At 42.7% G+C, this 27,709-nt stretch overlaps 2 protein-coding genes across 4 annotated transcripts in view; both read left to right on the top strand.

The window, feature by feature from the left end:
• Tmem242 (transmembrane protein 242) overlaps positions 1-19,875 on the top strand; it is a 39,123-nt gene extending 19,248 nt beyond the window's left edge. For all 3 annotated transcript variants that reach the window (XM_063232946.1, XM_003468431.5, XM_063232947.1), the window contains one exon: positions 18,454-19,875. In XM_063232946.1, the coding sequence (XP_063089016.1) occupies positions 18,454-18,473 (20 nt within the window). In that variant the 3' untranslated portion in view covers positions 18,474-19,875. The remainder of the gene's footprint in view (positions 1-18,453) is intronic.
• Ldhal6b (lactate dehydrogenase A like 6B) lies at positions 567-10,681 on the top strand. The gene has a single exon (XM_063232945.1). The coding sequence runs from the start codon at positions 686-688 to the stop codon at positions 1,823-1,825; it is 1,140 nt and encodes a 379-aa protein (XP_063089015.1). The 5' UTR covers positions 567-685; the 3' UTR covers positions 1,826-10,681.
• Positions 19,876-27,709: the final 7,834 nt, after the last annotated feature.

Here is a 27,709-nt window from a genome sequence, read left to right as displayed (position 1 = left end):
GAGATGTGTTCTCTCAGTTGAGTGTTCAGTATTGCAGTAAAACACAGGCTTCCCAGTTGGTAAGCACGCACTGATTTCTCCAGGTGTGGGTCACAGTTAAGGCAGTGAATAAAATCCTTCCTAAATAAAAGGCACTTCAGCTGGATACACTGGAAAACAGGAGCCCATTTATCCCATGATACTGGCAAATGGTAGGAGACTATAGTCAAAGTACTGTATGTGCACCTTTGCGGCACAAATTTTAATGTTATTTTCATCTGTAGTTGATAGAAGCATTCTCACTTGGCATGCATAGTAAGAATAGAAAACTAATAATGCCAGAAATCTGTGTTGGGCCGTTACATATGTCAAAAACGGAAGTGATTGTAAAACTCCAGAATTCCCTTGTTGGAGAGGAAGCCTTTTAGGACGCACCAGTCTGACTAACTTAAGGAAGACTTAGACGTCTGTGTGCTGCGGTGATAAGCAAAGCCAGGCTGGTGCCCACTCAGCCGCAGGGGGCCGGGCTGGGGGCGGGGCCGGGCCGGGGCGGGGGCCGGGATGGGGGCGGGGCCAGGAGGGGGCGGGGTTTCCAGTTGCGTCAGCGCAGTAGAGTTCAACGGTCAAACGGCTGCTTTTATGCCTCCGAGATCTTGCCTGTGGGTTTCTGCCACTTTTCCTCCTTCCTCCTCTTGACTGAGCAGCCATGAACTGGGCTACAGGCATTCTGCGGGCCTTGCCAAGAGCAAGTGCAGCGGGGGTGAGTTTCTGGGGCCCAGGAGTGGCTCTGCGGCCCTGGCATGCAGTGCCCCTCAGCAGCCCCTGGACCTTGACACCTGTGTCCAAAATGGCAACCGTGAAGGGTGAGCTTATAAAGAATTTCACCTTGGAAAAGCCCGTTTGTCACAGTAAAGTCTCCATTATAGGAGCCGGATCTGTGGGCATGGCCTGCGCTGTCAGCATCTTGCTAAAAGGCTTGACTGACGAACTTGCCCTTGTGGACGTTAGTGAAAATAAACTGAAGGGCGAGGTAATGGATCTTCAACATGGCAGCCTTTTCGTGAAAATGCCCAATATCATTTGCAGCAAAGATTACCGTGTCACCGCCAACTCCAGCCTAGTGATTATCACAGCGGGTGCACGCCAGGAAAAAGGAGAATCACGCCTCAATTTAGTCCAACGAAATGTAGCCATCTTTAAATTAATGATTCCCACTGTCGTGCAGTACAGCCCCCACTGCAAACTGATTGTCGTTTCCAATCCAGTGGATGTCTTAACTTTTATGTCCTGGAAACTAAGTGCACTCCCCAAAAACCGTGTTATTGGAAGTGGTTGTAATCTGGATACTGCTCGTTTCCGTTTCTTAATGGGCCAAAAGCTTGGTATCCACTCTGAAAGCTGTCATGGGTGGGTTCTTGGAGAACATGGAGATTCAAGTGTTCCAGTGTGGAGTGGAGTGAACATCGCTGGTGTCCCTCTAAAAAAGCTGAACATGGCAATAGGAACTAATAAAGATCCTGAGCAGTGGGAAAATGTTCACAAAGAAGTGATCACCAGTGCCTATGAAATTATTAAAAGGAAGGGTTACACTTCTTGGGCCATTGGCCTATCTGTAGCTGATTTGACGGAAAGTATTTTGAAGAACCTAAGGAGAGCACATCCAGTTTCCACCCTAATTAAGGGCCTCTACGGAATAGATAAAGAAGTATTCCTCAGTGTTCCATGTATCCTGGGAGAAAATGGCATATCAGATCTTATAAAGATAAAGCTGACCCCTGAAGAGGAGGCCCGTTTGAAAAAGAGTGCAGAAACCCTTTGGGAGATTCAGGAGAAGCTTAAGTTTTAAAATCCAAAGCCATCATTCTGAAATTATTGAAGATAAGATAGTAGATATGAGATTGTACTATATATGCTGATGGTACTTAACCTTTTTATAATTCCTAAGTGACTACATCCAAGAAAATACCTAGTTTCTCTGATGTACTTGTATTATAAGTATATGTAAGTGTGTAAGTGCCATCTGGTCTAGAAATAAATACAGTATTAGTAATGTTCTAATTTTTATTAAATAAATGCTATAGCTATGTTCATTTATGTGCCATTTAAAAAGTTATAATTTTCTTTACAATGTAAAAGTATATATACAAAGAAGTACTTTTTGTAATGGATCCATTTTGTGGCTGCCTTCATTATCCTGGGACACTGTATCAGCTAAGTCATTAAAAAGGGGTCCCAAAATGGGGGCTGCAGTTGCATGTAGGTTGTATGTACATGCACACCTTTGAAGCACAATCATTTGAGTTAAGATATGAAAATAATAATCAGATTGTAGCTGTTATGTTTAATACAATAAAGTAGAAAACTATTTAGAAAGAAGCCTAACAGAGATGGTACTGTCACTGATTTGGTAGGAAAAGGACACATCCCTGAATTTTTCATTTGCCAAAAATAAAGTCTGACTTAATAAAAACATTTTAGAACTGCCTCTGAGAACCTGACCTGTTATGTTTATTGTATCAAGGCACATTCTTATTAGGGGAGGTGTTAGCAGTACTGTGGGCCTTGGCTGTTACAGGCTTCTGGGCCATTCTTACTGCTCAGTTTACTTCAGGTTGATAGGAACTTTTGCTTTTGAATTGTGTCCTGTTGTTAATCATCATAAGAACTGAGCCATTAAATCAGTACTTGAAGGATTGTATTCTCAGAAAATTATAGTTCACTTTCTATTCCTGTCAGCCCACTCAGGGGGTCCAAGGGAGATTTTTGCAGGTGAGGTCTTGTTGTTAAAGACATATGTAAGACAACAGCAACAGCGGGCAGCATGGAGCGGAGCAGGGAGGCAGAGTGAGAGTGAGCGCAAGAGCTACCTGCATCTTTTACTGTATAATTCGTACATAGGTTGTTGTCTCATGGTCACACTCTTACATAGTGCTGTTTACCTGTGCTAAGTCATGGTCAATAACTATCCCACTGGATGCCTGCACTAGTCAAGCACGGTCATGTCCTCAGATGACCTTAGACACCCTTGAGCTTTGAAGCAGTCTGAATGGTTCCTCAATAGCCCACCCCTTCAAAATGCTCTATAAAATGTTCTATATGTAACAGGGTGCAAGTGCATGTCGAAAAATCAAGAACCATGTGGTTTTGCAAAACCACTTTTTTCATTTGAGTAATTTCATCCATAAGCAACAACAAAGGCTGGAATATAACATAAGGCCTGGGCTATATGTTGAGCATCAGCTTCAACTTGGAGGTCTAGATCTGTGGTCATTGCCCCTGGTCATATGCTATATGGCATCCCATATGCAGCCGTCTGTGTTTGGTCGGACACTATTCTCTGTTCATAGTGGTCAACCATTACAATACCTGGTCAGTGCACCTGTTAAGTCATTTCCCTGTGAGGAAGGGTCTATGTCCTGAACCATGATACTTTGCATGGTCAGCTTTTTGGCCACAATCTCATACATCTCACTGCAGATCGGCACCCTCTAAAGGATGGTGCTTTATAGGACATCAGTCCCAAGATGACCCAATTGTCTGTGCACTTACTTAGGGGGCCTTCATCATGTATCACAAGCAATCACACTGTCTGCAACTCTGGCTATTGGCTCAACCTTCCTGTTCTAGTTTCAAACCAGAATACTTCCGTACAGGGTGGGACAGCGACTGCGGTCCATTGTAGAGTTGGGTCATAGCTAGACCCATTAGTATGTCCAGTGTCAGCTGGAGGTCTGTCTTCTCTTTTATGGGGACTTGAGGTCATGTTCTGTAGCTCATCCACCCAGATATGATCCTGGGCCATGTATATCATGAGTGTCTAAAGCATTGCTAGTTTGGCTACCAGCAGGCTAGCCAAGAGAAAGGCCACTATTGGAGGTATATCCCCCAAAACATGAGAGTAGGGGCCTGTGCTACTCTACTCTTGGGGTGGGCTGTTCACATCCATACCAGCCCTCTGTCCCATGATTTCTCAGAGGCATGCAGAGCAGTGTACACTGTTGCTGTTTATCAGTTGGAATAAAAGAACTTCTGCAACTGTTAACAAAACCCACCAGTGTTGGGTTTTTGCCACAGGCCTGAGTCAAATCCATCATCACCCATACTGATAGTTAGCATAAATGGCAGATGAGGGTCAGTGACTTATAGGGCTTGCACCTATGCAACAGCCCTATTTGAGTCCTGAAAAGCAGCTTCCTCTAGATCTGGCCAGCCCCATGTTGTACCCCTTCTGGTCATCCTGTATAGAGAACACAGCAAGGTAACGAGGTGTAGTGCATCTACCAAAAACCTAGCAAACACGTACACACCTGTAATTGGTGTACTGTCGTGGGTCTGGTCTTAACACCCAAGAATTGACAGACAAGCTAGATCCCTGGACCTTGTCTTCATTTATGGCCCACCCTCAGGCCAACAAAACTTCCTTCAAACTGTGTACAGTGGCTTTCAAAGCTGCAAGGCAATCAGGTTGACATAATATCAGTACATAACAGTACTACAGTGTAGCTTGACCCAAGTAGTCAGGTTTTGGGCTACCAGTCCATGACACAAAGTTGAGCTATGCAGATAGCCTTGGGTCAACATTTGGAAGGCCCATTGCCTGCCGTCCTGGGTGAAGGCAAATTGATCCTGACTGCCAGCATCGGGGTAAGACTTTATTGTCATCCACTATGATCTATCTAGCTTCTGCATGGGCCATACTGAAGGGCTCTGTGCAGGGAGTATTATCCCTGCTTTTTCCAATTTCAAGACAGTCCTATCTTTTTAAGACTGCCAGGCAGCCAGTACTGCTTCATGCACACAACTCATGTGGCCCGTGACAGAAGTGTATGATGTGAGTGGCTAAGAGTACACAAATTCACAACAGGAATTAACCCTGTGTGGTGTCTACCTGAGCACCAGTCAGTATGTGCACCTCCAGTGTGTTTTCAGCAACCAGGGAAACAAGCATCATACAGGCATGGGGGCAAGCACCCAATACCCAAAATTACCTGGATCTTCTAGACCATGATGTGACCTCTGTATCCTGTGCATGCAGTAGATCCTGTAAAATGGTCTGGATTTCCATATATTAGTATTGACTCAGCTCTGGTACCCATCAATGCTAGTACATACTACAGAGTCTTTGGGGACCAGTAAATAGTTCCACATGTGGCCTCCAGTCTCCTGGGACCCCCCAAGACCTGAGTACTTCAGTGCTTCCTAATCAGAAAAAAAGGAGACCAGTGTCACTTCTTGCTTCACTGGAGCTGCTTTGGCCTTCTGGCTCATTGGCTGTTATTGCTGCTCAGGGCCTAACTGCCTCCATGGAGTCAGCAACACATCCAAAGGCTGCCCATCTAACTTATCTGTAGCTGGGCTAGCAGCCAGCAGGTCCGTCCAAATCTGGCGCCAACTGATCTTCAATGGCCCAATAGCCTGTACCTGGGGGGACTGCCCTACTTGCCTGGAGTCCCCCTTGTTGTCCTTTGCCAGTTCAGTTTTTATCGATCTCACCTTAGTGTGGTGCTTCACTTCTACGTCTCCCAGCCTGACCAAGGCATCATCAGCATCAAAGATCAGGTGATCTGTAAAGGGGGCTAGAAGGGCTGCCACTGTCCCACTTGCCAAGATAATATCCTTGATGTGTGCCATCAGCAGTTCCTCATCTAGGCTATGGCACTGCAGTGCAGACATCATCTGCTGCGTGCCCATTATATGTAGCAGGTCACCTGGATTCTCCCAAACATTTATCATAGTCTGATCACCTGCTTCTGGGGCCGTCCTCTGAACATCCTGCAGAACCCATCTCAAGAGGGGCTTCTGGCTATGCTGGCTGTTTGGGACATCTCCTGTGGGTTTAACTGCATGTTATCAGCCCCATCGTCCCACAGCCATAGTGTAGCGCCTATGTAAGCACTGTTTCACCCACCTTCTGCTTCAATCATTTTGCCAGCTCCCACAGCTCCATGGCTATATAGTCATGTACACTGTGAGTGGGTAGAGCTAGGCAGCCCTCCCAGTCCTCCCTGGGCTAGGGGTTCCTATAGCTCCACTTTTTGATAAATGGCCAGCATTGTGTGCAAAACCAGGACATTTTCTGGGGGTTTTCTCGGACATGAGAACATGTGTCTAGAGGCATTTTTGGAGGAGGCAATGCTTCCCGTGCCTTGCAGCATGAACTCTGCAGAGCCAGCTGTTGCTCAAGGTTGTCTTTTATCTGCTGCACCTAGTCTACTTGCCAGACAAGGCCATCCACTTTTTGATTTATGCAGGAGAAGAAAGTGAAAAAACAGCCAACCAACTCATCCATCGCACTATTGAGGGGGAGGAATTTGTGTGTCACTTCTAAGTCTTGCAAGGCTCCAAACTAATTGTTTCCTAGTTCTCCAGGGCTTTCCAGGCTGCCAAGCAGGTGACCACATGTAGTCATGGAGAGACCAGGGTTGCTTATCAGCCATTCCCCAGTGCTCTCCCTCATCATTGGACACTATTTCCACAGCCAACACAGCATCATTCACTACAGTGTCCCATTGTCTACACCAGTTGTGAGCCCACTCAGGGGCCCAAGAGAGATTTTCACAGGTGAAATCCCAAGGTTAAAAATGCATGTGTGCAAGACATCAGCAACAGGAGCAGGCAGCATGGAGCAGAACAGAAAACCAGAATAAGAACAAGATCAAGAGCCACCTGCGTCTTTATTGTACAGTTCTTGTACAGGTTGTTGTCTCATGTTCACATTCTTACATAGTGCTGTAACCAGCACATGCATGTTTGCCTGGCAGTCATGGTTACGTAACTATCCCAGTATATGCCTGTGCTAGAGAAGTGGAGTTACATCCTTAGGTGTCCTTAGTTGCCCCTGAGCTGAAGCAGTTTGAGTGATTCGCCACAATTCCTAAATCAGTTGACTTCACAATACAATTCTGGAATTTGTAGGTGTGATCCAGTAAGAGTTTAAAAGAAGGTAATGGTGTTTATCTTTTACTTAAATACTACCAGTACTAAGAGCTTAGAAAATGGAAAACAGATTTTAAAATGCATGTTAGCTTTCCTAAAGTCATTGAATATTTAAATTAATATAGCGTATTCAAACACATCTTGGGGTTCTTGCATATATCAACAGGCTGTCATTATCTGCTCTCTAAACCAAGCCAGTGCTTCTTAGTTGAATGTTATCAAATAGACATAGGGCAATAATCCTTCCATTAAAAATGTCCCTTTATGTGCTTATTAGAGCTCTTACACTACAATATTTTTCTGAATCTAAAAATGTTCTGATTCTCCAAGGAACATTGTCCTATAAAGGGACTAACTGATTTACCAAGTTCCCTGAAAGTGGAAAAGGTGATCATTAAGTTGTTTTAAGTAGTTGTGAAGTTTTTAGAGTTCAGTTGCAGAATTCCTATTCCTTCTTATCCAGGCTCTTAAGATTTTTAAACTTTGTTTTAACCAAATGGTGCTACAAGGGGCATGAGAACATATTTAGGTCTATTTTATAATTCTCACCATCTTGTTAGCGAGGATAGATGGAATTAGGGTGCAGTAAAAAACAATCTCCAGCTGAGCATGGCCGGCCCACACCTGAAATGCCAATACTTTGGGAGGCTGAAGCAGGAGGATCATGAGTTCAAGCCCACCTGGGCAACTCAGCAAGACACTGTCTCAAAAAATAAAAACGGCTGGGGATGTAGGTTAATACGAAGGCCTTGGATTCATTCACCAGTACTGGGGGAAGAAATGCTCCAAATCTGTACCTTAAACACATACACACTGGACCTTGGAAAGGTGCTCTCCATATGTTGGCCAGCATCTCAGGTTACTTTGATTGTGAAGCACCACTGTGACAAGACGAGTTTCCCAGATTAAGGGGGCAAGGAAACAGAAGCCTAGAGAGTCAAACTCCTGTAGTTAAGTGCTTAGCCTGGAAGTGACACGTTTCTTTTGCCTATATTCACTAGTTACAAGGTTATGTAACTTTAAGGAGATAGGATAGTATACTTCTGTGATCTTTGGAAGTTCATGAATACTTGATATTGGGAAGCAATCAGTTATATATCTTATACAATTCAAAATGACCACCATTATAAGCAGTGCGTATTACATGTGTTTTCAGTTATTTTCAGTGAATCCTGGTACAGAAAAGTTTTAGAGACATTTTGTCTTTCCTGATTACAAAACTACAGGGCTGGGTGGTGGTGGGGAAATTCTTGCACATAGGCAATTGTGTCCATGAGCTGTGTCACTGTGAAATAGTTAGCCCCTCTGACCTGTGCTTTCTTAGACAAAAATGGCGGTCATAATTTCTGCCATATGGTCTTGTGAAGTAACAACACAGTGTTTTTCAGTGCCTGATACATGAGATCTCAAATAGCTCACATTATTATTCCTGTTTAGTTTATTTTTTTTTTTAATTTTATTTAAAGAAAGACTAAACAAAACAGAAAATGGGCAGAAATAATACATATTTTAAAAGAAAAAAATAAACAGTAAGAAATCACTAGTTGATGATTACAGATTGTCCTCTTGCAAATAGTTATTCAACATACTAAAGTGGAGCATATAAAGTGGGATTCAAACAGTGAGACTGCAGCCAGTTCTGTTCAGCTATCCAACAAAAACTTAGAAATATGGTTATCAATCCTGTACACTTAAACATACATGGAGTTATCCATATCTTCAATTATGTTGAGACTGAACAAACCCAAGCAGGCTAATATCACTCTGAACAAAGAATAATACTATTGCTGGGTTTCACATTATGACACGCTAGGATCAGCACTGGGTACTTTAGTGTCTCTTTTTCTTCAGAGTATCTGTTCATTTCATCATGTGTCATAAGATCAGTTCTCATAACTGTTTATAGATTCTATACATGCATGAGTCTTAACATGTATTTCTATCCTTTCTATATTAGAAGGAGAAACAAAACAAAGCAAGACAAAACAAAACATATTCCTATAAACACATGAAACGAAAAAGACATATAAAACCATTGTACAAGGAGTTCTACCATAGTTCCTGTGTTGTCTCTTGTTATCGTCAATAGAATTGGCTGTATCATCAGACATAGTATAATTGAATATATCAGTACATAACAGTATTAATAAAAACATAACTTTGTATATAGTATAAAACTTCAAAAACAGGCAGTTATTAAACCAGAATATATATCATAGACTCTTCCTCCCCTTTCACTTCCCCAGGGTACACTGTGCATTTTTAAAACCAAGACCCTTGGTTTTAAATTGTGTGTGTGTGGGAGGGACCTGCTATTTACCTAAGTAGTTCCCAACCTTCTCTCTCCTGGACTTGATCCCTAATTATATTCCTTTACCTATTAAAGCCTGTCTTTCCAACCTATCCACAAATACTGGTCTCATTGCCCCTATTACTCTCTGGTTCTCTGTCACATAGAGCATTGTTTTTTCACTTTTGATTTTCAGTCCATATACTCTTTTTCATGTTAATTATATTTCCTATAAATAGCATCTCGGTGGACCCTGCCTCCTGATCTACTCCATGTGTGGTTCTTTTTTATTTTTTTTAATTTAGTGTATCCAGGCCATCTATATTAGAGATTATAACCAACCTTCTCTGCCTCATTTCTGTTATGCTCTTTTTTTTGCCATCAGTTGTCTGCTTATCTTCTTCATTCTGTTCTCTGTTCCATTCATTGAGGCTTCTCTGCCACTGTTCCTGGAATCCTAGTACTTTTCTCTCTCTCTAGAATGCCCTGCAGTATTCGTTGTAGAGTTGGATTGGTGGTTGCAAATTTTCCAAGTTCCTCTTTGTCTTGGAAGCATCTTGTTTCTCCATTTAATTTCTAGAGACAGTTTAGCAGGGTATATCAATCTGGGATGGAGGTTATTTTCTTTCAGGGCTTGGAATATTTCACTCCAGGTTCTTCTTGACTAGATGGTTTGTGTTGAGAAGTATGCCATTATTCTGATGGGCCTTCCTTTATAGGTTATCTGTTTCTTGTCTCTAACAGCTTTTAATATTCTGTTCTTATATTGAATTTCTGGGATCTTGATTATTATGTGCCTGGGTGTAGCTGTGTTTTGATTGTAGGTGGCTGGAGTTCTGTATGCCTCATACATCAAAATATCATTTCCTTTTCCTGTGTTTCCTTAATTATTTCTGTGAATAGCCTCTGTAGTTCCTTTGTACCCCTGCTTCTTCATTTACATTCTTTATTCTCAAGTTATAGATCCTCTTGTCATCTTCTAGCCTTTGTATTGTTACTGCTTGTTCTCTTGTTATTTTTAAAAAGTTTTTCCTTTCATAATCTCACATTGCAAAACTGTCCTCCAGTTTGGATAATCTATCCTTAGTTTCTTTCAAGCAGATTTGCCATCTTTCTGTAGAGTTTTTAATTTCCTGGTAATCTCTTTGAATCTGCTTCATGTATTCTATTATTTTCTTTATATTCTTCATCAAATGGTTCTCTCCTTTGAGTTCCTCCCTTCTTCTGTCTGTGTCTGCTTAAGGGGTGCTTAGCATCTCTTTTATTAATCTTCTTATATCTTGCTTTACTTGGCTAAATATTTCCCTTTTGAACTCGTCTACGAGGTCCCAAAGATATCTCTCTATGTCCACTGGTACCGTGTCTGATAATGTATGTTTGCTATTCTCTCTTTTTTTTTAAATTTTTATTTAAGGAGAAAAAGAAAAAAAGGCAGAGAAAGGGTACAAGTTATACAGATTTACAGAAAAAAATAAACAGTAGGAAATCACTGGTTAATGGATTACATTTTGTCATCTTAGAAATAATTGTTCAAGTTACAAAATTAAAGCTTATAAAGTGGACATTCCAACAGTGAGACTGCAAACAGTTCTGTTCAATGATTCAACAAAACTGAGTAATATCATTATCTATCTTATACACTTAAATATACATGCAGTTATATTGTTTAGAGCACTTTCTTTTCCTCTCTCTTGTACAATGACAATTACACATTTTGGATTTTGTTGCTCCTACAGTTCTTATTACTTTTTTGGAAGAGAGTAGAACCAAATGTGACATAACAGAACAGTCAGTCAAATCAAAAGGGTGGACATAATAGATAATGTAAAAGCATAATACTAGGTGATCAACAATGGTTACCATAATGCCTCCTGCTATCTCTATAGAATTGCCTATATCATTAGTTATAATAAAATTGAACAAAACAGTAAAGAACAAAACCAACAAAACCAAAACATTGGAGACCTTATAGGTCTTCAAAAGTAGATAATAGTCAACCAGAATGGGCGTCATAATGAATCCCACTATCTTCACAGCTGTTGCCTAAACTTTCGAACCTGGTACTATCAAGCAAAACAGAATAGAGGAAACTCAGTCAAAACAAGATGGTGAGAGGAATACAGGGCTTTAAATCAAGATAATGAAAAGTCAAAGTGGGTTACTATAATATATCCTGCTATTTTTAAATTTATTTTTCCCTTAATTAAAAGGATAAAAAGAGTAAATAATAAAATGGAGATTGAGATAAAAGAGGGCATAACAGCAAATCAGCGCAGATCAAAACATAACCATTTAAGCAAAATAGTGTTTCACCACAAGATTATCCCGACATAAAAGTAGTTGCCATATTGTCTCTTTCCTTGAAATCTTTGAGTATAACTTCGTATACTGTAGCATCAAATATATCAAAACAATGTAAAACCATTTAAGAGAATGACAGTATTACAGGGTATTTAGAATCAACTAACAGAAAATGAACAATGGTTTTGGTATAATCTCCTTTTCTATAAAAGGTTTTGCTTATACTATCATATATAATAAAATCCAATAAGATACCACCTGTTTAGACCAATGGAGACAGAAGAACAAAAGCTTGCTGAGACTTCAAAACAAGATGATACTAAATCAGTATTACCTCTTAAGACGTCATTTTCTCCAAAATAGCTGTTCCTATCATCCAATCTTCTCTGCCTCATTTCTGTTGAGCTCTTTTTCTGTCATTAGTTGTCAGTTTGTCTTCTTCATTTTGTTTTCTGCTCCATTCATTGTGGCCTCTCTGCCGCTACTTCTGGATTCTTCGTATTTTTCTTTTTTAGAATATCTTGCAGTATCCTCTGTAGAGTTGAATTGGTGGTTGCATATTCCCCTAGTTCCTCTTTATCCTGGAAGCACCTCGTTTTTCCATCAATTTCCAGGGATAGTTGTGCAGGATATGTCAATCTTGGCTGGAGATTATTATCTTTCAAAGCTTGAATTATTTCCCCCCACGCTCTTCGTGATTTGATGGTTTGTGCCGAGAAGTCTGCTGTAATTCTGATGGGTGTTTCCTTGTAAGTGATCTGTTTCTTGTCTCTGACGGCTTTTAGTATTCTGTTCTTGTATTGGATTTCTGGAATTTTAATTATTATATGCCTGGGTGTTGCTCTGTTTGGGTTGTAGGTGGCTGGGGTCCTGTATGCTTCATACAACTGAGTATATTTACCTTTTGCTAAATTAGGGAAATTCTCCTCGATTATTTCTGTGAGTAGCTTTTGTAGTTCACTTGTTTGTGTCCCTACTTCTTCTTTTATGTTCTTAATTCTTAAGTTATAGACCCTCTTATCATCTTCTAGTCTTTGTATTATTGCTGTTTGTTTCTTTGTTATTTTTAAGAAGTTTTTCATTTCATGCTCCCACATTACAAATCTGCCCTCCAGTTCAGATAATCTGTCCTTAGTTTCTTTCAAGCTGTTATGCCAGTTTTCGATAGACTTTTTAGTTTCCTGGTAATCTCTTTGAACCTGCTTCACGTATTCTATGCTTTCTCTATTTTCTCCATCAAACAATTCTCCCCTCTTTTTCTGTTCTTCCATTCCACCATCTGTTTTTTTCTTGGGTGGTGCTTAGCATTTCTCTAACTATTCTGCTTATGTCTAGCTTCAGGTCATTAATAACTTCATTCCTGAACTTGTCTATGAGGCTCTGGAGATAGCGCTTTATGTCTATTGGTGCTGTGTCTGCTGTTGCCTCTTTCTCAGGATTGGGGGCTGAGGACCCTTTCTTGTTGCTCCCTCTTCCCATATTCTTTGTTCCTTATATATGCAAGCATATATAGGAGGCCCAGCTTCCTTCCCTGTCAGTCACAGTCTGATTGAATTGCGCCAGCTAGGTGTTCCCGCCTACTGCAGCACACCAGGAAGTTGCAGACCAGGCAGCCTATGCGGGGCCTGCCCCTCCAGGTCACCTTCAGGCGCTGGGATCTGGGCTGTGCTAGCCTACTGGGTCTCAGCCAGCAGTGTCACTTGGGTTAGGCACTGCTCACCAATCCCGCTTGAGAGGGGAATATGTGACTGAAGTCACTGCAGTGCCCTGTTCCCGCAAGTCTGCCCGGTCCCTGAATGTCCTCTGTTGGAGTCTCCTAGACCGTGGAAGAGTCCCAGTTTTCCCTCACTCACCAGAGGTGGATGCATGGCTCCCCGCCCGTCCTGCTCTCAACTCCATTCACCGATTCCCATTCTCAGAGCTTCCACGTGTCTCTCTCCGTACCGAGCCAATGCAGATGCAGCCACGGCGGCGGGAAACCCAAATCGCGGCTTCCAATGGCGCGGGCTCCAGCTTCCACGCTGAGGCTTTATCTGTTCCTGTTATAGCACCAGGATTGCATTCCCAGTTGGTTTCTCTCAGCCCAGTTCGTTCTTGGGTCACCGGGGCATATCTCCTCTTGCTTATGATTCCTTACTCAGCACCATTCCTGAATTCTAACCTGGGTCTTTCAGAGAGCCTCCATAGCTGCTGCTATCTGTCCGCCATGTTCTCCTGGCTCTCCCATGTTTGCTATTCTCATTCTCCTTTGTATTTACCTGTCCTGGGTCAGTGTTCTCAGGTTTGGGATCTGAGGACTTTTGCTAGTTGCTTCCTCTTTCCATCTTTTTTGTTTCTTCCAGGAGGCCCAAGTTTCTTTCTTTGTTGGTTACAATTCTTCTGAAGCACGCTGGCTAGGTGACCCTTCCCACTGCAGTGTGCTAGTGAGTTGCAAACAGGGGCAGCATATGCTGGCCCCTCCCCTCCAAATCCGTCAAGCTGCTGAGGCCTGCACTGTAACACTGTGCGCCGCCTCCCCTCTGGGTCAGTCAAATTTCTGAGGCTTCACTGCATTAGTGTGCGCCACCGCTGTAGGGAATTGATTTCAGATAACCTATTGGGTCGCAGCCAGGTCATGCGACCCAGGCCTAGCTTACTCCACCAATCCTATTTGGGAAGGGAACAACTGGCTGAAGTCACTGCTGCCCTTTGTGCTTGCCAGTCCTGCCCAGTCCCAGAATGTCATCCACTGGAGCCCCCTTTTCCGTGGAATGGCTCCATTCCCGTTACTTACCACAGGTCAATGCAGGCTCCCCACCAGCTCAGTTCTCCATTCGGCTGGCCGACCCCCGACCTCAGTATGACTGCACCTCCAATGAGTCAAAGTGGCAGGATCTCATAAGTTGCCTGCTGTGGTGGGAGCCCTGAACCTTTTGCTGTTCCAATAATAGCACTGGGACTATGTTTGATTGGTTCTTCTCACCTTAAATTTCTTCTTGGAATGAGAGAATTCATCTCCCTCTGTTCGGGGCTCCCCATGCTGTATTATGTTGAATTCCAAATTGACTATCTCAGGGAGCTTCTAGCCAGCTGTTACCTATCCACCATCTTTGCTCCACCCCTTCAGTTTAATTTTACAACCTTACTATACTTTTTTCTCCTGGAATTATATGTCTTACTCTGTTCTATTTTATGAATTGAATTACAAATTCTTGAAAATACCATTGACTCTGTAATCAAAGGCTTTCCATCCTATAAAGTTTTGATCCTATAATGTAGATTCTATATAGTTCTGTCCTCCTAATTCTGGCCCTCTCTGAGGTTGGCAGAAAATCCCACTACAAGTGAGGATGTAGAAGCTAAATGAATGAGCTAGTCAATGTCAAAAACATTTTGAAACTCAGAGCATTTAATTCCAATAACTGCCTATTGTAGTTGATGCTGAAAAGACTTTCCAAAATTACTTAAGTCGAGGATATAACCTAAAGTGTTAAGTAATTTCTCAGGACACTATATACTAAACCAAAAGTTTTCAGGTCGTTTTTACCTACCACAACATGCACAGCAGGTGAGCAGTGGTACCCATGTGCACATGCAAGTGATGCACCCGGTAAGCCCACCTGCTCCACCGTTAAGGCTGGTTTCATCAGCTATGACACTGAGCACTTTGTACAGTTTCTGCAAGCTTCCATCTCCATATCTTTAAAAGGAGGTTAACATTTGCCCCCATTTTGTTGAGGGTCAAGTGAAAAAATACACCAGACACCCAGTAAAGACCCTTTGAACAGTATCTACCTGGCATATGGGCTTTGGGAAGCTACTGAAATGTGAATGTGAATAACATCATTAAAGGCATAATCTTGAATCCGTTCTGATATCTAAAAAACAACCATATCCATTTCTCTGAACGTCCATATTTATAACAATTTACCCTTCCCAGTTAGTTAATCAGAGTACCCCATTTGAACCCTGCGGTCTTGGGTACTTTCTAGTAATATTACACCATGTCCAGCACTGTTGGACAGCAAAACATTAGGATTTAGGATGAAGTTTCTAAAAGAGTAAGCACATTACTGTAGAGAGGTACCATTCATGTCTTAGTCTCTGTGCAGAACACTCTTGGAATTGTCCTGGGCACAGTCTGTGACAGTGCACAGGGGCCCTCCTTGAAAGGCTGACTGTGGGATCTATACCATGGAAAAATTCTCTTCAATGGAGAAAAGGGAGAAGAGAAGGTTCTAGAGGAGAGTGTACATGGTTTGGAAAGTGCTTCAGAGTAATACTGAGCTGCTGATGGACATGCTCATCCCCAGCATGCCCCTTCTTCACCCAGCTTCTTTGGGACATAGAGCAAAGGGACAGTTCTAGAGCTGTGATTAATATGATGGAATTCAGTACATTTATTTTATAACCAAATTGGCTTAATTGTACTTAACCCGTAAATGTTTTTTTTTAAGGACGTCTAAGCAGGAGACTGTTCTGTTGACTTGTATGTAGACTTTCATGTTAAGACTAATAACATTTTCTGAAATACATACAGTACTAGAAATTGGCACAGGTAGAAAAAAAAATGAAGGTTTGCATTTACTATGCAAAACCCTAAATAGTAAAAGCTTAAAAATCTCTTGTGGAATCTCATTATTTAAAGCAAATTGAAACCCCATTTATAACTTAAATGTGATGTCCAAAGCTTGACCATCACAGAACAGGGCTCAAGGTTACTCCATCCCAATTTCCTCAGCCCTCCACCTCAATCTGAAACCCTTATAATCCTGGTTGGGTGTTGTTCAGATGTGATTTCTTCCGCTGGCTCAGGTGTTCACGTATGCTCCAAGGAGCAGGTGGATTGTGCAGTTCTCTGGAGATGTGAGAACTGAAGGAAATCAGGCCAAGAACAGGAAAGGGGAACACAATATGCTAAAGCTGAGTGGCAGCCTTCACTCTCCTGCCCTGGCCTTGACTGCGTTTCCCACTCCTTCCCTTCCTAGCAGCTCTGGGAAGGGAGAGTGGTAAACGGTGCTGCTCACACATTGGTGATCTGACACCCATCTGAAAACTATGTCATTAGGCTAAACTTTAAAAAATGTTCAGCCAGACCCTGGTTGGAGAGATATCTGTTTTTCAACTCTGAGTTTCTACGCACAGTTTCTCACTGGGCATGTAATTGGTGTTTTAGACCAAGCAGTTCGTTTGTGGACCATTCTGAACAATAAGACCTGTGTCTACCAACTCCTGCCATATACAAATGGCCGTCTGCTGTGGTTGGGGACAATGAAAGACACCCACTCCTCCATGTTTCCAGTTCCTCCTCCTCAGGCATACAGTGCTGCTTTTAGTGAAGAACTTCCCTAAAGGAGTCATCATAGTACAAACTAGAGAATGGGAAGGAGTGGGGAGAGGCACACCCATAATGTGTGTGCCAGCAAGATGGTATCTGGGTTCAGAATGTGGAGACAGGTAGCATGGCCTCCTACAGGCCATACACAATGGGTAACCTTATAAATTCCAGTATCAGAATAATATATGCTGATACCATCAGTATCAGATGATAAATGATAATGTAACTACAAAATAATGCTTTAATACACACATTACAATATTTGTATCCATGTAAGCTTTATTCTTGGAAAATAACATTTTGATATTTTAGTGATCATAGGTCGTATATATTGAGCACTTAGGAAGTAGTGTGTATTGCTCACTCAGTCCTCACTAAGAGTAGTAGGCGGGTAGTTACTGTCTTTATTCAGCATATGTGGAAGCTACAACTACAGAGTGAGCAATTTTCCCAAGTGGTAGAGCTAGGATTTGAACCAAGGGTCTGTCTGATACCAGAAACTGTGCTGTCAACAGCAGCAGTGTAGCGATTGGGTAAATGCTAGGATTTACAAGTCTTGAACAAAATTCAACCCCTCAATTTTAAAACAAGATAAAGATTTAGCCTCACCTTAAAATAAATATTAACATAAAACGTTAGCCAACTCTCAGATGAACACTCTAAGAAATGTCTTGGACATTGCTGAGAGTCCAGGGTACTTTGCAAACCTAGTCAAGTAGATCTGTGTTCATTTGGCTGTGGTTGCTGAGGAAAAGTTATAACACTGTAGTGCTGCTGAAATAGAATCTTAATAACAGGACCATACAGATGAAAAAGGGTAGATCAGAGCAACGTTGGTGAACGTATGGCATGCGTGCCACTGCAGGCTGTCTGTATCACTGAACACTGTAAAAGGTTCACCATCGCTGGATTAAAGGATGTAAGTATGGTTGTCTAAGATAAAGATTATTCTGCTCCCCTAAGTCAGTGTTCCCTTGCCCTCGCAGTAACACCTTAGATGGACTGGGTGCCCAGGTGAACTGTGACAGTGTTGACACTGCATAGTCACATCACCCAGCCCCCTGCTCTGACTCACCAATTCCAGATGAACCTCTGTTGGTAAGATTTCTATGTAGGTTTCCACACTGCGTGGCACATGAAACATGCCAAGTTATCTGCCATCCAGTGATTCATTCTTTATTAAACCCCTACAAAGTGTCTTCTCTTTACTCTTTCCCTCTGGCTCTAAAATTTTAACTTTGAATTAATCTGAGTATATTCATTTATTCAGATGGTCAGAATTCCATCCTTGCCACATCTTTATATATGAAAACCAGTGATACACATCATCCTTCTGATAGCAAAAACCATATCCTGGAGGACTGATGATTCAGGGCATGTTGCTTTCCAGACTAGGAGAGAAGTTTGATGTTATTTAGTTAATGGATTTATACTTGGAAGAAGAAAAGAGGTATATTTTTTCTTCTGTCACGTAGCTAGTATACAGACCTTGGTTTTTATTAGTATTCCTTTTGCTCTGTACCTATGAGCAGTGAACTGTTCTCCAGTCAGCAAAGGTATTGCTTCTGACAGCTTTGCCTATTTCTCCCTTTTTTGACATTTGATGACTGATTTGTTTTTCTTCTTCTAGATGAAAGACTTTCGAAGTAAAATGCAATCAATATTTCCAACAATTCCCAAGAACTCCAAATCAGCTGTTGAGTGGGAGGAAGCACTGAAAACTAAATGAGATGAGCACAGATGAGTTCCAACGCGATCACTGCAGAAAGGGTGGCTTCGGAGGCAGCACCACTGAAAAGGGACTGGGCGTGCTTTCTCCCTAGGACCCGTGCAGATTGTTGATGGCATTCAGCCTCCCCCTGAGCAGGCGGACTTCCTCTGCATCTGTGCCTCAATTGGGGAGGGGCAGATTTCCTAAAGTTAAGTATTTAAAAATAGTTATTGGGATAACTTCCACAGGTGGAGAGACCTCAGAGGGAAGTACTTCTGTTTATAAGAAGAAGAAAAGAATAAACCATGTTTCATAACTGAAAAAAAAGTGTATAGTAAAAGTCTAATAGAAAATCTTTACAAGTAGATCCTTAACAGCAGTAAAACCTCAATGTATCTAATTAAGTAAGTTTTAAGAGCCTTTTTTATCAATATACAACTGAGAATTTGGAAGACTTATTCCTGTTTGCCAGACTCCAAAGTGCCAAGGTCAGTGGTGAAACCAGTGCAGTGGGAAATGGTAGGGATCGTGGTCCTGAGTGCAGTCTGATTCACAGCAGGTACATATGTGCTTGTTATTTACCTGGTGACTTCACTTGATGGCCCTATAAATTCTTACACTCAGGCCAGAAAGTCAGTAACAGATTATGATAACTTGAAGAGGTACAATGGGCTGAAATAATAATGATGATAATCAAGGGTGTAAAAGACACTTTTTTGAGAATTGGTTCTGGATCCCTGAACACTGATTATTTGTAGTTTTTATTTCAGTTGATACAGTAAAAGCAGCTCAGTGTCACCTATCTTAAATATTTTAAATAGAAAGTAACCTGAGTACTGAATTAATATTGTCACCTCCTGTTTAATTCTTATATAACTAAACCTGTACTCCATGACCTATTTATGTCCACATGCAGCTTTTCTTACTATAAAATTTTCAAAGAAGAAAAATACTTTTATTATGTCAATATGTTCAGAGAAATAACTTCTGGTGGAAAATCAGTTGCGCAGTTTCTTTAGAATTGGTTAGGCTCTAATTAGTCAGCAATCAACCTTAATAAAGTACATTTGAAATTTCTGTTACAATGAAACCTTTTAGTTCTAAGGAAAAATTTCAAATGAAATGTCAAGTGCATAATGTAACATTTTTCACTAGACCACATTACCCTGTTAAAATTGCCATATTGTTAATTAAACATGTGTAATCAGTGTCTGGGATTCACATGTAACCTGTTAAAAATCTAAAACAAAAAGGAAAGGATTGTGAACTTTATCAGCACATGTGGGTAGCAAAAAACCCTTCACCTAGCTTTCATTTTTGACTAGATCTCTGTGGAGAAAATATTTCTGGCCTGTGAATGCAATGAAGGAAAGGCAGGAGCCAAAGTGAGTTGTGTTCAAGTCCAGGCTCTTGCTAAGAGAATGGGCATGACCTACAACTATTTCTGCTAAGATCTGGATTTTCATTTTCCTTGGATGGAGCAGACCTATTGATATTTAAAAGGCCTCTCCTGGGTTGGAAAAAATAAATCCTTAGCTTGCTAGAGTGATAGAAGGTGAAATCATTATTAGCGGTTCTATTTAATGAAGTCTTGTCTGATAAGCTCCTTGAGGGTAGGGACTTTCCTCTCAGGCCATGTGATCCTACAGCCACAGAGGTAGGTGGCGGCCAGGCCCCAGTAAAGAGCCAGTGCCATGGTTGGCAGGCTGTGCCCCCAGAGCCTGGCACTGGAGGACTGAGTGTATGCTTGCTTCTGTGGTGTGCCCAATGCTGACAAAACCCTCCTCTTACTCTTGACTTCTGTCATCCTTGATAGATGGCAGGGGTCCAACTCCCATAGGAATAATGATCATGAGTCACCTATGGAAGGAAGGTTGATGGAGACAGATTTCCTGGAACAGGTACAAAGCATAGGCTCCAATTGCATTTTAAAAGCAAAAATAAAGTAACAAAGATTTAAATTCAAAGAGAAAAGAAGCAGTATGACTACATGGTGTTTTTCCACTGTCAGGACTCACATATCTGAAGATTTAGTCATTTGTCTATTCCTTTTATACCAGAGGCACATTGTTAAATTGGTTAATGGAAAGGAAAAATGTTTAACAGATAATGTTATTCTTTATGTGAAGTACCATCTGTGTATTGAGTTCTGAATGTTCCTGGATATGGAAGAGAGGAAGTGTTACGGAATTTCAAGTTTGCCTTCTTTGCTGTCTTTATCTTGGGTAGAGTATGACAAACATAATCACATTTATCTCCTGGAGCATAAAGAGTTTTAATCACCCTATTAACCAGGATGACATTTTTCACAGACTTAAAAAGGAATAGAACAGACATTATCTCCCCATAAGCAATCCATTTCATGGAGGCTGAGCACTAGAAATGCTTTAAAGGAGGGAAGGAGGGATAACACCACCATTTCCATTTCCTTTTCTAAGCCAACATTAAAGAAGCTTTTGGTAAGGATGTGGCTTTGATTAGGTAAGTATGAAGCTTTACACTTAGAATCTCAGTGTCCAAAAGAGCTGTTAAAGCCACACGAAGAAAACATGGTGGCCAGAAGAGTGGCTTTTACAATCTCAGAGTAAGACAGAGTCTGTTATTGCAGCCCTGTAATACATACCCACCAGCTGCTGGTGGTTTTGTTTTGTTTTGTTTTGTTTTTTGCAGTATGAAAAAAAAATGATTTCTGAACAATCTGGGAAGGAAGATTAGGGGTAGGAACTACCTGCCTGTGACTGCAACCTATAACTAGAAGAAAGACAGATTCCAGTAGTGCAGAGACTGAGCGGGGAGCGGAGCCAGGCCAGTCGGAGCCGGCATGGGTAATCCCCTATCATGTCCTCGTCCCAACTTGCTGACAAAGAGGAGAAGCCGAGGCTGCTCAGTCAAAAAGTGGGACCTAATCATCCTGCCTGTCATGTTGTGTTTGGTGTCACAGAGTATGAGACTACTAAGCTTGTGAATTAATCCTCACAAAATTTACAGGGGAAATGGAAGAAATTGGGGGAGAGGGACAAAAGTAACTAAAATCTATTGAATTTAGCTATTTCAATTGAGGCAAAATTAATCTAGATTTGGTATGCAGAGAATGTTGATTTTTACCTCACTTCATGTACCTTCTTTAAAACGGTAAATACAGGTAAAATATAAAAAGAATTTCCTCAAATTTCCAATGAAACTTAGTGAAATACAATATTTCATAGCATTTTGTCATTATTTTCTTTTCTGTCAGAAGTCACCAATGACACAGCAAGTATTTAGGATTCTGTTGGTGTTAGCGGGATTGTCGCAGGCTGTGGTTTTGTGAGCACAGAGGAGGAGGCCAGCAAACCTCTTACCAACCAAGACACGAATCTGTCACAGTGAGTGAAGGTGTTAGCAAATTTTGTTTAATGGAAAATAACACATTCCGATTTGGAGAAAATTAGAATTACAGTTACTAGGAAGCACACACAGTTTCAGTATTAGCAAAGTGATTTAGGACCTTAATTTATATTTCTTACATCAGCTGGATCAGGTCCTTTGCCTCATTACCATTTGATGAGGCATGATTATTATTTAAAAATGAACAATAGTAAAAAAGGATTGAGCAAGTACATAAATATAATTAAAAGACATAAGAGTAAAACTCACCCTTAAAGGACTCCTAAGAAGCTAAATCAGGCAAACTGAGAAAACTTGGCACATTGTCTGAAAATGCTACCAAAATCAGTCTTCACATTGCCCCTGGCATCCCAAGCCTGGGGTGGTTTTCCTGGTTTGCAGCCTGATAGGTGACATCCAAGGAGTCTGAAACGAGCGGCTCTGGGCCTTTGGTTTCTAGCTCTGCAGTGTGCACGCACTGAGTAACTTGTTGGCAAAACCCCATCATGGAAAGCTTGACTTTAACCCTCCTTACAGGATCACACCCAGCTTTGGCAGTTGCCCCTCTGCTCTACCAAGCCAGGTAATGGGAATGTTTATTTTATTACTACTGATTGTCTTCTCCACTTACCTCTGTGGTGGCAGTTGAGTCCCTTCATGTTACCCTCTGCATGAGGCCCACACAGTGGACATCCTCAAAGGCACACCATCTGAGGGTTACCAAGGGCAACCCAGTGCTGCAGCCACTGCCTGTAGCCTCCTGTTTGCCTTCAGTCTATGGTGGCTGCAGCTTCTTGGAGAGCTTCCTAGAGTAGAGGAGGCAACAAAGTTAGGAATTCTAGTAGAGTAAAAACACAGGAAAGGCGAAATAAGCCCTCTTGTCAAAACATAAGAATTACTGAGGAAAATCTTTGCTGTCAGCTTGCTTGTGGCCATACATATCTGCTTCCCTTTTCACAGATTTTTATTACATATGGTTATAGTAAAATATCTATGGAGACAGCACATTATCAGGTGTCCTGACTCCTGCTTGCGTGGGAGACTATTTGATGCAGCACTGTCAGTGTCGGGGAACGTAGGTAGGTGGACCACACTGTGTCTGATCTGTCTCTAGACTTGGTAGAGTTGCTCTTTCGCCTGCCAACATGTGGCTCTGTCCAACAAACCAGCTTGCATCCCAGTTTTTCCTGTCTTTGGAAATAATCTCTACTTCCCAGGATGTCCCCTGGGTGCTGTGGAAATTTCATTTGGAAGTAGAATCAAGGTAGATTAGCTAAACTACCTATATTTTTATTATTTTATTTTATTTTATTTTTTTGGTACTGGGGATTGAACTCACAACCTCATGCTTGCCAGGCAGGCATTTATGCTGCTGAGCTGAATCTCAGGCCCTCAGCTAAACTTCTTAGAGTTCCAAACATTACCGGAGGAGCAGGGAGTGAGGGCTGAGTTCAAAAGCTTGGACTCAGGTGAGACCTTAAGAAATGCCTACATTCATCCTCAGATTGTTCCTTCAGGGTCAAGACTTAGCCACAGACATAGGCTGGGAGAGTAAAGGGAGGGAAGAAAGGGGGAGCGGGGAGAAGGGGAGGAAAGAGAGGATCCAAGTGTTCAAGCAGGTGCATGTGGCGTACATCTGGGTCCTAGTGAGGCCAACATTTGCATCTTCAGTCATGCTGCCGCATTCACTCCGATGCTAAAGACAATGAAACTCATATCACGATGATGGAAAATTAGTTTCTAAGTCCCCAGTGGGGGTGTGTGGGGGGTGGGTGTGTTCTAACCCCTAAGCCTATGACAAATGGTTTAAAAGTTAAAAGCCATCAGACTTGATCCTACCATTCATGAACCCTGACCTGCCAAATAAGAAATGAACAAGTGAAGACCCTTAGACACATGTTCCCCCAAGTGACTATGCCACCAGGACAGCCTTGCCAGCACTCTGGCCTCAGGCTTCTCCCTGAGAGCAGAAACACTCTCTGAACCTCATCCCAAAACTCTACTCTTCCCCTGTATTGTATTGGCAAAACCTCCTAGAACTTCTCTGCAGTAGAGGGTTTTGTTTTTGTCTTCAGAGAATATAAGTTGAAATTTTACTCTGAGAGTACTTAGGATCAGGAAGGGCACCCAAGAATACCTGAGCCAGGCTACCTGGTCACAGAGTTGTTAGTCAAATAAATTAGACAAATGAACCAGCCATCTAATTCCTTTGAACCTAATATGCCCTACAAAGACTAATAATTCCACCCAATCTCCCCAATTTGTGCACTTAATGTAAGTCTCAGCATTATATCTGATTTCTCACTAGTCACTAAATCACTCTGAGCTGAGTGCCATCACACATTAATTACCCAGTGTGACAAGCCCCAGGTCACCTGGCTTCCTGGGTTGTGTCTGCTGGGAGGCAACAGAGTTGTCAGGAAAGTTCGGCTGCCAGGTTAATATGGTCCCTTCCAGTGTGTGATCCCTACTCCGTGCCTAGGCAGTAAGCACTAAAATTAAAACCAACTTTCTCAAAACACACACGGCAGGCCGATTCTGCTAGACCCTGGGCCTCCTGTGGCCCCAAACTTCTAAATTGCTAGTTCAGTAAGTGTTCAGTGGCTCAAGAGCAGTGCAAATCCAAGGTCGGAGCCTGGTGCCCAACACTATCCAGCTGTGGAATCCAGCACAGGGCAGCAACAGGCAGGCCAAAGGAAGGCAGAGTCGTTTCTAGGAGCTCAGTCAGTGGGGTCTTCAGGAAACTTTAGCACCAAGTGCTGCCCTAGAAATCATCCCTGAAACATTCCTGGCCTGGAGCAGACATTTCCAAGCCTCATTCATTTTCATACCCATTGTAATAGTCTGTTCAATGCTCTGATTCACCAATAAACATTTCTCTGCAGCTAAAACTGCTTTATATCAAACCCACCATTATCACCGTTAGAACAGTTCTTCACAGCACTTGGCACCTGTGCAAGCTGGCAGTCTGCCCTGAGCCCCCCTCTCCACCCCGGCCTCCAGGCCTCCTCCAGCTTCAGCTTTCAGCCCCCAGTCAGAACCCTCTCCACCCAAAGGCACATCTCTGACAGCAGGATGACTTCAGGCAAATGATGTCGTGCAGACCTCTTGTCTTCAACTCTAAAATGGGCACAGGAATTTCCATGGTATCATGTTAGTAAGAGCATTGAGTAAGATAAAACGTGTGATGCAGTAGGCAACCCAGGACAGGCCATCCTGCCTGGTGCTGGCATACTGGAGTTGACATTGGGGGGGGGGGTCCCTGGGTGGCCCCTGAGGATGCCCCAGTGCCCTGTGCTGCTGCTGAAGTTGGCACAGGGTCCACAGCCACTGCCCTATTCTGTTCCTGCCTCTGACAATAATGCTTGCTGTCACCAGCATCTGTCCCAGGGATGCGTCTCACTGATGGCCCACCTGCTACCATAACAACCTTCTCAGGCTTCTGTGGGTCACTACAGTTGGACTCTTCCAAGTGACTGTCAGTCGGCTGAAATTACATGTGACCACCCCCACCCTGGTCACTCCACATTTAGTGTCAGGGGCTGCGCAGGACTCTTACATTCATCCAGGCATCAGGGGTGAGGGGTTTAAGGGCAACTGGTCAATGAAACCCCCTGAGACAGGCTGAGCAAAGGGACCCAATGGAAGAGCACCTCAAAGACCGGTTCTGGAGTCCATATGAGGGAGTATATAGGTGACCTGAGGATCTCAGTCCATAAGCTGGGACAACACAACTGGACAGGCAGGCGAGGTCACAGAATCTTAGCTGACTAAGACCCCTGGAAAGCTGGAAGGAAGATAGTGCAAATAAGAATCATTGCTTCACAGGCCCAGAGTGGAGAACAACCTCAAAGGAGGAGAGGAAAGGATCCTGGAGGTGGGTTAAGGGTTGGGACACAAGCAGAGGAGAAGCCAGCCTAAGATAGGTGGCCTGGGAGGGCTGTGCAGGTGAATCAAATCAGAAAAGGAGGTGATGCCAGTTTATAAAAGTGTATGCTGGCTACCAACAGATGTAGGGTTTGCTTGTAATCACTGGGAACGCAAAGTTCATTACATTTTCTAAGCTTGTGACATGGGACATTCAGGTTTTCTTTTAGTCATTTATCTGCCTCACAGTTATTAAGTGGCTGGTTGGTGCTGGGGGAGGGGCATACACAACCGCCTTCTTTTATCCACAGCAAAGAGGGAAGGGCACACTGCGGGCAACAGAGGAAGGCCAGGAGCAAGGACCCACCCCAGGGGACCTCAGCGGCACGGGGTCAGTGACTACAGTGACACTGACTGAATGGCGGGAGCACTGAGGGGTAGGCTGCACCTCCCAGAGTGACAAATGTAGCTCTGTAGTCTGGAAGGCCAGACTCAGATGTAGAATCTTCCAACAGAGGCTCATGGGACAAAAGGGCAGGTGGAGAGCTGGCCCCAACCCAGGGCCTGGCCTTTTCTCCCCAGGTGGCCCCTGCTCTATCCTGCACTGCTTGTGGGTTATAGACTCGCACTCTTCAGTCCAAGTACCCACCACCACCACCACACAGACAGACAGACACACATACACGCACATGTACACATACACAGAAGAGTGAGCTTCTGTGGGACTGGAGCCCTGAAGAGGATGCCCAGGGAAGAGGCCCAGCCCCAGAAGTGAGCTTGAGGACCATGGAGCAGGTCATGAAGGGTCCTATGACCTTGAGGGCCCTTCACTGTCAAGGGGAGAAGCAGGGCCCTCTGCATCGAGTGGCTGGCCCAGGCTGTGCAGCCTCGAGTCCTAGCAATGCCCGGGGCCCCATGCCGCCTCCTGTGCCTGCAGGACCCTCCCTGTGGGCTTCCTCATAGGACGTTATAGCAGTCACCAAATGAACCCGGCACAAGGCCCATTGATAGCCCTACAGAGCTAATCCACTGCTTTGCAACCACATTTTCTGTACTCAGATAATGAAAAGTTTGCAACCCTGAGCGTTTCCATCTTTGCTTTAGCTTCTAGAAAGCTCAGAACTGAACTTAATCTTGAGTCATGTTACTCTTACTACCTTCTTGGCTTCCTCCTCCTTCAGGAGTTTTTCATTTTCTCTTCCCAATTTAGAAAACTTTTTGAGTACATGTCTTTTATTGGAAGCTGTCTTCAATCTTTTTAGAAGCTGGCAGGGTATAAATTATAAATAAAAATAAATGCCGTTGAAATTTTCCCATTGTAGCTTTCTTATTCCAGGAGGTATGTGAAATTCTGCCTTGGAATTTGGGATAAATTCAACACAAAACATCTTGTGTACCAAAACAGTTTTTGGTTGTTTCTATAAATGATCCTGGCTTGCTTATATGCCTGAGATCATAACAGAACTTTCCCAGAATGAACAGTTTGTAAACACTGACCTCAAGCAGAGCTGTTTGCAATGCCCCACTTTCACCGTAAGCAAGCATTATTCAAACTTTGGGAATTATTTCTAGCTGACTGGGAATAGCTGGAGCCAGAGGTTGGGAAATGTAGCCACTTCTGGATAGAGGAAAAACAGTCTCAGGGAAATTACTAGTTAACAAAGTCATTTTTTTCCCTCTGCCATGAAGGGGATCAGAGAAAAGACAGGTATCCTGGCCGGTTGGAAGGCAGAAGAATTAAAGGAGGATCCAGATCACTGGGTTAACTCTAAAGCAAGTTCTGGTGCTAGTTGAACAGAGGTCCCTGAGCTACCCAGGGTCAGGACAAAGGAAATCTCCCCTAAACTATGGGAAAGAGACATGTGAATGAAAGTTCACAGATACCTTTGTTGCACACCTTTATTTTTCTGAAGTCTTATCCTATGCAATTAGATAGTTTACC

This window comes from Cavia porcellus, unplaced genomic scaffold (assembly GCF_034190915.1).
Source record: "Cavia porcellus strain 051 isolate PalLab524CR breed Dunkin Hartley unplaced genomic scaffold, mCavPor4.1 scaffold_22, whole genome shotgun sequence".
Classification (NCBI taxonomy): Eukaryota; Metazoa; Chordata; class Mammalia; order Rodentia; family Caviidae; genus Cavia; species Cavia porcellus.
The sequence above is the reverse complement of the archived record's forward strand: the minus strand, read 5'-3'. Positions and strand labels throughout refer to the sequence as shown.

Bases quoted from the DNA above. Each gene is read 5' to 3' on its own strand.
- Ldhal6b (XM_063232945.1), top strand. From the start codon at position 686: ATGAACTGGGCTACAGGCATTCTGCGGGCCTTGCCAAGAGCAAGTGCA.